Source organism: Oncorhynchus masou, chromosome 3 (assembly GCF_036934945.1).
Source record: "Oncorhynchus masou masou isolate Uvic2021 chromosome 3, UVic_Omas_1.1, whole genome shotgun sequence".
Lineage (NCBI taxonomy): Eukaryota > Metazoa > Chordata > Actinopteri > Salmoniformes > Salmonidae > Oncorhynchus > Oncorhynchus masou.
Window position 1 is genome coordinate 9,808,094 of NC_088214.1, and position 12,779 is coordinate 9,820,872.

At 42.5% G+C, this 12,779-nt stretch overlaps 1 protein-coding gene across 1 annotated transcript; it reads right to left on the bottom strand.

The window, feature by feature from the left end:
* Window positions 1–3,023: 3,023 nt before the first annotated feature.
* Window positions 3,024–12,758, bottom strand: LOC135509711 (type I phosphatidylinositol 4,5-bisphosphate 4-phosphatase-A-like). The gene is given in 8 exon segments (XM_064930593.1): window positions 3,024–4,706; window positions 5,047–5,137; window positions 5,715–5,767; window positions 6,094–6,199; window positions 10,533–10,639; window positions 11,129–11,277; window positions 11,280–11,321; window positions 12,433–12,758. Coding segments are annotated over 8 exon segments (810 nt in total). The 5' UTR covers window positions 12,551–12,758; the 3' UTR covers window positions 3,024–4,562.
* Window positions 12,759–12,779: the final 21 nt, after the last annotated feature.

Sequence of the window (12,779 nt, forward strand, 5' to 3'; positions counted from 1 at the left end):
GGTACAGAGTCAGTGTGGAGGCTATATACAGGGGTACCGGTACAGAGTCAGTGTGGAGGCTATATACAGGGGGTACCGGTACAGAGTCAGTGTGGAGGCTATATACAGGGGGTACCGGTACAGAGTCAGTGTGCAGGGGGACAGGTTAGTAGAGGCAATTTGTACATGTAGGTAGGGTTAAAGTGACTATACATAGATAAGCAGCGAGTAGCAGCAGTGTACAAAACTAATTGGGGGGGGTCAATATAAATAGTCTGGTGGCCATTTGATTAATTGTTCAGCAGTCTTATGGCTTGGGGGTAGAAGCTGTTAAGGAGCCTTTTGGTCCTAGACTTGGCACTCCGGTATCGCTTGCCGTGCGGTAGCTGAGAAAACAGTATGACTTGGGTGACTGGAGTCTCGTGACAATTTTATGGGCTTTCCTCTGACACCGCCTATAATATAGGTCCTGGATGGCAGGAAGTTTGGCCCCAGTGATGTACTAGGCCGTATGCACTACCCGCTGTAGCGCCTTACAGTCAGATGCAGAGCAGTTGCCAAATCAGGCGGTGATGCAACTGGTCAGGATGCTCTCAATGGTACCCTCCAAGCTAAAGCCACTTCAGCCAGAAGGCTTGAGGAACAGTTGTCTTCTCCTCCCTCGGTCACGTCCTAAATGGCACCATATTCCCTGTATAGTGCAGGCCCAATAGGGCCCTGGTCAAGAGTAATGCACTACATTGGGAATAGGGTCCCATTTGGAACATGGGCACTTTTTTCCTGCTGACTTCTCTACTCCCTTCCATGTTCTCTCCAGGGAGCTCTTTTTAAAAATAATAATTATTTAAAGTTTTTCAATGTTACTAATCCTTCTATCTCGTGTCGACGAAATAATAAAACTCAAGAGCCCAAAAGAAGCCAGGTTAGGTGTGCATGTGGCCATAAAATGATTTGACACTTTTTGATCACAACACAAAGCATCATGGAACCTCGACTTCTCATTTGAATAGAATGTAATTGACACTGTAATCCCATTATAAAACAGCCTGTGAACGTGTCTGAGTATCTAGTGCCACTGTTAGGGTTTCATTATTGTATTGTCTGGTATTATGATTTGTTGTAGTAAATGGTTTTAAAAAGGAACACAGAAGAATTATAAAAAAGAAAAAAAAGCCTAAAACACATTCTGATATTTTCATACATCATGTCTTTATTGTGTGTAAACAAACTCTGATATGAGCATCAGCCAGGTTGTTGATTATTGGCATCATTAACATGATCAATATTGTACATAATATCATGATTAAAACATGATCATTATAATAAATAACAAGATATTTTAAAATATCTATTACTGCTACCGTCACAGTTCTGTCAAGCAGGGTAACCATCTCAAAGAGCTGTACGTGTATCCAGCCGTTTGTCACTGTGTGTGTGTGTTTAAAATGACGCCATTTGTGGTTTAAATGATTGATTGTCTGTATGTAAATGAGGAATGTGTGTGGTTCAGGTCTGGACACGGGAATGTGTCCAGAGACTTAATGTGTTAGAAAGTCAAATATCTAACAACTTTGCAGATTCCCGTTAAAATAAGTAACAAAGGTTGCAAAAATAACCTTATTGATTAACAAAACAAATAAAATAAAAAAAGTTATCCAAGAATCAAATCATGTAGTGTTATGCATACAAGTGCAATATCGGCTTAGCAATAATTACTCTGACATGAACAACAAGAAATATATGTACAATTAAAACAAACATTAACATTGCTGTAAAATAAATAAATAACTATGACCACATCTGAACCACAGACAGGATATATGGTTAGATGAAGTGTGTTTCAACATGCAGGTAGTGGGTATAGATTATCTTCAGCAACCGTTTTCTTACCCTGACTGAATCCCCAACGGCACCCTACTCCCTATTTAGTGCACCACTAGAAGAGTAAGGGGTCTACAACAACCACAGCCTGCCTCTGTCACCAGGGCCTCATCATAGTACATTTAGTGTAGTAAGACCATAGAGTTGGAAAGAGAGCACACTTGGCCAAAAGCCAGTTCTTTCTCTAACATGGAAAGAGCCATGGTGGGCTTTCACCACCTTGAAGCTCTCTAGTACATATCTATGAGTTCCACTGAGAGCTCATGTTGACCTCACTTGTTAGCTCTTAGATGGATAAGAAAACAATATTAACCAAGAGCACAATAAAGAGATGATCAGATCACTTGCAACAAACTTGTGTATAAACTGAAGTCCTTGAGGAGAGATGCTTTTTCTCGCTGGCTGCATACCACTACAGGGACTCTCCAAATGTTGCTATATGTGGGGAATGAGAGTGTGTACGTACATACATACGTGTGTGTGTGTGTGTGTGTGTCCAGTCAAATTGTTTAATCTTTTCCTCCAACTTCTTTAAGGCTTCTAAGCTGCTTTGGATCAAAGACGAACACTCCCAGACAGACTATGCAGCATAAATAGACTCCAACATATACAGACCTCACTCTGACGATGCCCAACCCAATAGGCACCCTATTCCCAATATAGTACACTACTTCTGACCGTCGACCAGACTGAGCCCTGGTCATAAGTAGTGCACTATTTAGGGAATATGGTGCCCTTTGGGACACAATCCTAATCTCCTTCAAACCCAGCTCCATGTCTGGGGGAAGGAGGGTAATTTAGGTGGTGTTCACCTTACACTTGCCTCAATTTAGCTTAATTTGCATTTCAACAGTGCTTCAAGGGTTTTCCAAAACAAATGAATGAATCTCATGTAAAATGCCCCAAAAACAGAACATATATTCAGGGTTGCGGAGGAGCAGTCTTATCCGAGGGCTACGTCATCATTTAAGACTTGATTCCACTCAGCCATGCCATGATATGAGGCTCTGGTGTGGCTGCCAGCGCCTGCCATAGAGAGACTGGCCTAAGCAACGATTAAAACAGGGAAAGGAAAGTAGTTGAACATGTTAAAGCGAACTATTCATCAATTCATAAGTAAATGTAGAAGTCGAGCTACTGCTCTTTTAGGATATTATTCATCATCCAGTTTGGAAACACAATGACAAAAGATTAAAGGGAAGGAGGGGAACTTCTTGTTTTGATCTTAGTTAACTAAATAAAAGACTCCAGGGGAGGGCTGGGCGATAAGGCTCAAAAATCACATCTTATGGACGATATACGATATACACACACACCTCTAGATTGTTTATGTTCTCTAAATAAGCTTTGTTGTACAATTAAGAAAGGTCAAATACTCCAAATTTCAAACAGACAGAAATAATGTAATTAATTTAGGGCTCGTAAAATTAAATCTAGGCTAAATATGAGCCTACAACAATCATCAGACCCACTAACAACTTAATTATTTTATCAAAACAGTTTAACCTGCTTTTTTTGGAAATAAATCACTGATCTGACATCCAAGTCGATCTATGAAAATGCCCTTCTTGTTTACAAATGGAACCAGGACCAAGTATAATACACATTCCCTAATAATGACCAACTTCCTGTAGCAGAGCATTATCGAAAATTAAAACACCTCTCACAAACAATCTCTAAAGCACAAGCCCACGTGCTACTGAGTAGCCAACTAATCTTTATGATTTCAAGTTTAGCCAACTTGGATTTGCTATCTAACAAAGCAAAACAATTAAAATTGTTATGAACACACGTTTCTGTCCGTCTCCAATTGTTGGAACTGAATGCTAGTCTGTCCACTTTGTTCAGATGTGGAAATCAAGTGGCCAACCATGTCTCATAAAGAGAACTAGTTCATATAATTGTGCTTTTTGCTTATTGCACATTTATAAGAAGCTAGACAGCTAGTATAACTGTAATGCCGCATGCAACATGTATTTTCTAGAATAGATGTTCATTGATACTCCCGTTTTAGTAGCGTCTGCTCTGCGCGTAATTTGAGGAGTTGACATAAAGGGTATGGTTGAAAAGGATAACTTCTCCTCTTACAGTAATATAATGTTGCAATGTTTCTTAGTGTCCATATGACCGATTCTGTTGGACCAAAACACAAATATCAGGTTGAAACCGCTTGTCAGAGGTTGTTGTGTGACAGGGGGAGGGGCTTGGTGTGTGTGTGTAAACAGAGAGGAAGAGGCGAAGCGAGAGGTTTTGCTCACCAAAATAAGCCCAATGCGTTTCTATGTTTCTTTTACCTAAGCTTATCGGCTGCCTTCCCGCCTCTGGGACAACGACTCCCATTGTTGTAGCAGAGACATACGCAGTCGTCATTATAGACACATCTCTGGTATAAATGGGAAGGTGCACAGCACAGACGGAGCGAAGGAGACAAGACAACATGAGAACAAACGGACAAACGCTCAGAAAAACGATAAATAAACTAACTTCTTCCGATACAGGCATTTGGAATAACGCGCAAAAACATCAAATTCATTCGATATATCGCCCAGCCCTACTCAAGGGTGAAGTTCACCCGAGGTACAGATCTAGGATCAGCGTCCCTTCCCACAATCCTGACCTTAGTCATTAGTGGGGAAATTGCAAAACTGACCCAAGATCAGCGTCTAGGGGCAACGTCACCCTACGCCTGCGTGTGTGTGTGTCTATGTGAAGTTCTGTAGGGGCTCACTAACAGGCATGCAGGCCCAGTATAGAGCCCGACCCAGGGTCAGGAGTACCAGCAGGATCAGCATGGCCCAGGAGGCATAGATACCCCCGTAGGCCTGGGCCTTCACCCACGTACCTGCCTGCAAAACACAGAGAGGATGAAGACTTAGAGACGCAGCATGTTACAAGGCTACGGGCGGTGTGTTTGTGATAGGACTCTGACAGTGTGTCATGGAACGTAGCCACCTGCAGCACAGAACACACAGAGACAGAGGAGAGAGAACACAGAGAGAGACGAAGATGCAAGACACATGCAAGGTTTTTCCTTTGCTAAAAAAGTACTTAGGTGAATTGGCGTGGTTGTGAAACATGACAATATTATGCATTTTTTAAACATTGTGTTTTTGGGGGTTTGTTTTTATTGTGATGTCATCGCCTGGCGTGTCATGTAGAGTGGACAGCGTGGAAGTGTGTACTCACCACCAGCCCAGCAGTGGAGATGCTGAAAAGCAAGCATAGTAGAATACACCACAAGCTCCGCCTTCGAGGGTACCTCTGACCAATAGAGGAGCTGCATGTCGAAGAAGGGCATGACAAAAGGGGAAATGGTAAAAAAAAAAAAAGTTTATTTTTATTACATGAAATATAAACCAGAAATTGTTGTGACTTGCGTCGGCTGTCCAAAAGCATTTTTATAGTAATGTAAGAACTTCATAGGTTTAAATTATTAGTTGATGAAGCAAGTCACACTAACAAAAGGTTACGTAAGAGTCACTGAGCTCAGACTTGAGATGTTGCACACGAGACCGTAAGGAGCTTATGCTGAAGACTAATGCTATGGGAATCTGACCGACTGCTGACAACTGCCTACCGCCCACAAGGGGACACATACATGTTTAACATGTACTATGAAGGACATCAGTGGAGGCTGGTGTGGAAAGGACAACTCATAATAACAGCTGGATTGGAATCAAACACACGTTTGAAAAGTTCCATTGATTCCGTTCCAATCTTTACTACGAGTCTGTCCTCCGATTTTAAGTGCCACCAGCCACCACTAAAAGACTTCATCTTGAGCATAAGTGTGATATAACCACAGCTGTATTGACCAAGCAGCCTATGGACAGAGAAACCAAATCGGTACTCACACTTTCCTGCAGTGTGGGCACCTGGCAAGTGTCCTGTCAGTAAACTCTGTCCACTGAAACACATTACAAGAAACTCATGTACTGTATAATATTTACGTCGATTCAATTGTCCAGTAGAGTATTATCCATGTTAACAACATTCAAGAATTCCTTGCCTTCATAACTGTTTTGGTGTACACTGTGGCTCTTTCTCAAAATCATCTTTCCTAGATTCCTTTTCCTCGCATCCTTCTGAAAACGCATTGGACAAGAAGGTCTAAGGGGGAGGAACCGTCTCCTCCTTAACAGTCGAGAGAGGATGTGAGGAATCATGGAATGACTCATTGAGATAGCGCCTATATACACACACACTGGCTTTGAGAGAGGTGAAGGGTCGTACCAGGAAAGTGTTGTTGCAGTGTCCACAGGAGACGCGAGCTCCGGCCGGCTGGGGTTCAGGGCTGGCTGGACCAGGGTGGACTGGACCCAGGTTAATTATCCTCTTACTGGAGAGCACAATCACATGACTCACTGTTCAGTCGAAGTCAGTATTACTAGCTAGGTTCAAATACAACAGCGTTACTACACAGGAAAACAAACATCAAATTTGAGTCATTTAGCAGATGATCTTATCCAGAGTGACTTCCAGTCAGTGCGTTCCACTGACTATAGTAGGGAAAAACAACCAAACAGTCATTGCCAGTAGACCCTTTCTCCAAATAGCCGTTATCAGCATAGTCAGTGCCAGGAAGAAGAGAAAAAAAAAACAGCAACCACTTACCTTGCTGTTCAGTCTAAGTCAGTATTACTAGCTAGGTTTAAATGCAACTGAGCGCAAGTTCCATCCTGGTCAACAAACTTATCTAGGGGCCTGGGTTAGCCTAACGCAACCCTTGACGTACTTGTATCAGTGTGAATTAAGGGGTTTCAAATGCTGTGTCCATTGTATTCACAAAGTAGACAACATTCCATCTGGACAAACTATCTCCATACCCAGGCAGTGGGTGCATTCGAAATGGCACCCTAATCCCTATATAGTGCACTACTTTTGACCAGGGCCCATATGCCTCCGGTTAAAAGTAGTGCATTGGGAGCCATTTCGGTCATATGGTGCATTCGGAAATTATTCAGACCCCTTCCCCTTTTTGTTACGTTACAGCCTTATTCTAAGCTTGATTAAATAGCTTTTTTCCCCGCAATCTACACACCATCCCCCATAATGACGAAGAGAAAACAGGTTCTCAGAATTTTTGCAAATAAGAAACTAAAATACATTAACGTAAGTATTCAGACGCTTCGCTCTGAGACTCGAAGCTCAGGTGCATCTGTGGTAAATTGTATTGATTGGACATAGGTTTGTGCCTTCCCAAATTGTCTATATAAAAAAAGGTTCCGCAGTTGACAATGCGTATCGGAGCAAAATCCAAGCCATGAGGTCAAAGGAATGAACAGAGTGTGTCCGCTTTACCTTCAGACCATTTTATTGTTAAACGACATGAATGTAAATGTGTTATTTTGCCGTCATCCACTCAAAGACATTCCGAGACTTGTCCCGAAGCCACTTCTGCGTTGTCTTGGCTTTGTTCTTAGAGTCATTGTCCTGTTGGAAGGTGAACCTTCTCCCCAATCGGAGGTCCTGAGTGCTCTGGAGCAGGTTATCATCAAGGATCTCTGTACTTTGTTCCATTCATCTTTCCCTCGATCCTGACTAGTCTCCCAGTCCCTGCCGCTGAAAAACATCCCCACAACATGATGCTGCCACCACCATGCTTCACCGTAGGGATGGTGCCAGGTTTCCTCCAGACGTGATGCTTGGCATTCTGGCCAAAGTTATCAATCTTGGTTTAATTCGACCATAGAATCTTGTTTCTCATGGTCTGAGCCTCATTTAGGTGCCTTTTGGCAAACAAGTGGACTGTCATGTGCCTTCTACTGAGGAATGGCTTCTGTCTGGCCAATCTACTATAAACCTGGCTTGATGGAGTGCTATAGAGCTGGTTCTCCAAGAGGAACTCTAGAGCTCTGTCAGAGTGACCATCGGGTTCTTGGTCACCTCCCTGACCAAGGCCCTTCTCCCTTGATTGCTCTGTTTTGCCGGGCGGTCAGCTCTTGGAAGAGTCTTGGTGATTCCAAACGTCTTACATTTAAGAATGATGGAGGCCACTGTGCTCTTGGGGACCTGCATTGCTGCAGACACTTTTTGGTACCTCCCCCAGATCTGTACCATGACACAATCATGTCTCGGAGCTCTACAGACAATTCCTTTGACCTCATGGCTTGGTTTTTGCTCTGATATGCACTGTCAACTGTGGGACCTTATATAGACAGGTGTGTGCCTTTCCAAATGATGTTCAATCAATTGAATTTACAACAGGTGGACTCCAATCAAGTTGTAGAAATATCTCAAGGATGATCAATAAAAACAGAATGCACCTGAGCTCAATTTCAAGTCTCATAGCAAAGGGACTGTATACTTATGTAAACAAGGTTTCTGTTTTTTAAAATTTGTAATACATTTGCAAAAATGTCTAAAAACCCATTTTCACATTGTCATTATGGGAGACTGTATGTAGATTGATGAGGAAATGGTTAATTGAATCAATTTAGAATAAGGCTGTAACGTAACAAAATGTGGAGAGAGGGAAGGGGTCTGAATACGTTTTGAATGGACTGTAAATACAATTATTTAATGGTCTGACCGCATTCCGTCCACCATCAATACTTCACCTTTTGGTGCCAGCGAGAATGAAATAAGAAAGTAGTCAAGACGACTAGCTTGATTGAGCCTCCGCCATGTATATATCTCACTAGGTCAGGATATTTAAGCCTCCATATATCCAAAATATTTGTCATTTCCTTAAGTGCATGAGGGCAATAATTTGTAGTGTGATTTCCTTTAAAGGTCAATTGGGGTACTTAAAACCGTATTATAATCTTGATAGATAGATAGTTGAAGTCGGAAGTTGACATAAACGAGTTAATGACTCCAAGTGTTTCAACCACTCCACAAATGTCTTGTTAACAAACTATAGTTTTGGCAATTTGGTTAGGACATCTACTTTGTGCATGACAAGTAATTTTTCCAACAATTGTTTACAGACAGATTATTTCCCTGTATCACAATTCCAGTGGGTCAGAAGTTTACATACACAAGGTCAACCATGCCTTTAAACTGCATGGAAAATTACAGAAAATTATGTCATGGCTTTAGAAGCTTCTGATAAGCTAATTGACATCATTTGAGTCAATTGGAGGTATACCTGTGGATGTATTTCAAGGTCTACCTTCAAACTTAGTGCCTCTTTGCTTGACATTATGGGGAGGGCGAAAAAAGACCTCCAAATGTTTTATTGTAGACATCCACAAGTCTGGTTCATCCATGGGAGCAATTTCAAAAACCCCTGAAGGGACCGTGTTCATCTGTACAAACAATAGTACGCAAGTATAAACACCATGGGACCACGCATGTCTCTGTCTCCTAGAGATGAACGTACTTTGGTGTGAAAAGTGCAAATCTATAACCAGAACAGCAAAGGACCTTGTGAAGATGCTGGAGGAAACAGGTACAAAAGTATCTATATCTACAGTAAAAACAAGTCCTATATAGACATAACCTGAAAGGCCACTCAGCAAGGAAGAAGCCACTGCTCCAAAACACCCATTAAAAAGCCAGACTACTGGTTGCAACTGCACATGGGGACAAAGATTGTACTTTTTGGAGAAATGTCCTCTGGTCTGATGAAACAAAATAGAACTGTTTGGCCATCGTTATGTTTGGAGGAAAAGGGGGAGGCGTGCAAGCCAAAGAACACCATCCCAACCGTGAAGCACACAGGTGGCAGCATCATGTTGTGGGGGTGCTTTGTTGCAAGAGGGACTGGTGCACTTCACAAAATAGATGGCATAATGAGGGGGAAATTATGTGGATATATTGAAGCAACATCTCAAGACATCAGTCAGGAAGTTAAAGCTTGGTCACATATGGGTCTTCCAAATGGACAATGATCCCAAGCATACTTCCAAAGTTGTGGCAAAATGGCTTAAGGACAACAAAGTCAAGGTATTGGAGTGGCCATCACAAAGCCCTGACCTCAATCCTATAGAAAATCTGTTGGCAGAACTGAAAAAGTGTGTGCGAGCAAGTAGGCCTGCAAACCAGACTCAGTGAGACCAGCAGTGTCAGGAGGAATGGGCCAAAATTCACCCAACTTATTGTGGGAAGCTTGTGGAAGGCTACCCGAAATGTTTGACCAAAGTTAAAAACATTTAAAGGCAAGGCTACCAAATACTAATCGAGTGTATGTAAACTTCTGACCCACTGGGAATGTGATGAAAGAAATAAAAAGCTGAAACAAATCATTATTTCTATTATTCTGACCTTTCACATTCTTAAAATAAAGTGGTGAGCCAACTGACCTAAAACATGCTATTTTTACTAGGATTAAATGTCAGGAATTGTGAAAACCTGAGTTTAAATATATATATACACACACATTTATATATATATTTTTTTGCTAAAGCAGCGTGGATCATCATTATTTGGACAGTAATAAATAAATATATATATATATATATAGTTTTTAAAGCAGTGTGGATCATCATTATTTGCACAGTAGAGATATATATTTTTTAAAGCAGCGTGGATCATCATTATTTGGACAGTAGATATATATATATTTTTTAAAGCAGCGTGGAACATCATTATTTGGACAGTAGATTAATGAGCCAAATCTGTTTAAGTTCCAATATCATTATTTGTGGATCTGTTTGAACGGTTTAGACATTCGGATCAAAATGGTTCATTAATATCATAATAAATAGATAAATGTGCCCCCCTACCAGTAGGGGCGGGGACAGGCGATCCTCTGAGAGGTGACTTTGCAGATGAGCAGACAGTTACAGGGACAGCGGACATACTTCTTCCCTGCTGGGGCATTCTTGATGGGCTACAGAGGGAGACAGAGACACAAGAGGAGGAGTGGTACGAGGAATAGGACGAGGGGAAGGAAGAGGGGGAATGGGATGAGGGGAAGAGGAGAGGAAGGAAGAGGGGGAATGGAACGAGGAATAGGACGAGAGGAAGAGGAGAGGAAGGAAGAGGGGGAATGGGATGAGGAATAGGACGAGGGGAAGGAAGAGGGGGAATGGGACGAGGAAGAGGAGAGGGGGAATGGGATGAGGAAGAGGACGAGGAATAGGACGAGGAATAGGACGAGGAATAGGACGAGAGGAAGGAAGAGGGGGAACAAGCCAAACAAGATGAAGAAGAAGAAGTCATTATCAGAGTACCATTTTGCAACACGACCTAAATGAACACACAGGTAGATGTAAGGTATGCAGAGGGCTCTGGTCAGAAGTAGTGCACTACACATTGAACATTTGAGACACAACCTAAATAAACATGCAGGGAAGTAAACACTAAACAGGTTAGCCACCGTAGCTTCGTTGCAGACCCCACACTTGACCACATGCTGGTGGAGCTTCCCCTCCACGCTGATGAGGCTCTGACACACCCTACAGCTGATGACTGGCGCGCTGCCACTCTCTGGGGAGGTGAGGGGGGAGTACGGAGGAGGGTCCTCCCCAGGAGCACTGAGGGCTGGGTGGGGCTGGGGAAGGGAGGGAAGCCTGAAATACAGAGAGAGGGAGGCACATTTAAAATGTTGGTCATTTTAGCTGACACTCTTATTCATAGCAACTTACAGTCAGTGCATTCAAATAACTAAGGCCTTAACAAAATGTACACAGTGGCAGAGTAGTGCACTGCCGCTGAAACAAGAAAGGGTTACATACAGAATTTGACTCTGGAGTACCAACTGAAAATGAGCTATATAAAAGGACTGCAGGGACTTCTCTCTCTCTCTCTACCCATGTGTATGGAACTTAACATAACTGTAGTACGATTGACAGAAATCAGCAGTTACCACTATACAAATAACTTCAAATAAACAAGTGTCAATAAATACATTAAAAGGCATATTGTGAACAAACACCTGTTTTACCCACCCAACTCATTCCACTGTTCTAATATGTAGTTCAGTACAGTAGCCCCTCCCAATTACTGTCTCCGTTGGTCGTCGTCTTATATTGCAGTAATTATGAGCTTCCCTAGTAGCCCAGAGCGGTGTCAATCAAATCAGGTGTTTTGGTTACATACAGAAATTTGCAAACTAGCTAGCCAGACATCACTGGCAGTATATCTTCAAATAACTGTAGAAATATTACACTACTAGCTATAATTTTATAATAGGCCATCAACAAATCTCAAGATTACCAACAATATTATAACACGTGGATCACCTGGTATCTTGCATACTATACTGAGCAATTAGCTAGTTGGGCTACTTAGTTAGCCACCTAGCCATCTTTGGGTAGACAAAGTTAGTTAGTTCCATACATAAAACGCAAAACATCATGGGTGTTTCTGTTTTTAGTACATCCCTGCAACGATGAGGACTAGCCGACAAATGCAGAAAATGCCAAAACGTTACAAAAATATAGCCAATTAGCTAGCCAGGTGACTAGCTAGTTATTCAGTTTGATGGGCGTAGCAGCCAGCTAACCGCTCGTTAGCTAGCTAACAGGCATGCTTGCATCAACAGCTGGCTAGCAACCACGATTCACTCCCCAGATACTGTCCATGGAGATACCAGGAAAGCAACCTTTCGTGCTCTTGACTATCTGCAAATCATAGGGGCCGACGCGTTGGCGAGGTAGGAGAACATCCATGGATACTCACTTTGAGGTTTATTTGGTAAACCATAGGGAGCCGAGCCCGGTGACACTCCGCCGTTACCGCCGACAAGAGCACCATCTCCAAGATCTGCTAGTAACGGGGACCTCTCACCGTCCGCCATACCGAGAGCAAAGGCGTGCGAGGAGCAGAACCGTGCAGCGCAATGATATGGAGCCGTTATATTGTTGTGTCCAGGATTTTGTCTGAAACGTATGCGTCACATGATCACACGTTCGCTGCTGTGACTGTCAGACCATGCACACTTCCCCATAATTGGTCAACACAGCCCACAACTGCCTATGATAACACAGCATATTGCATAGTAACAAACAAGAATGGTAACGCTAAAA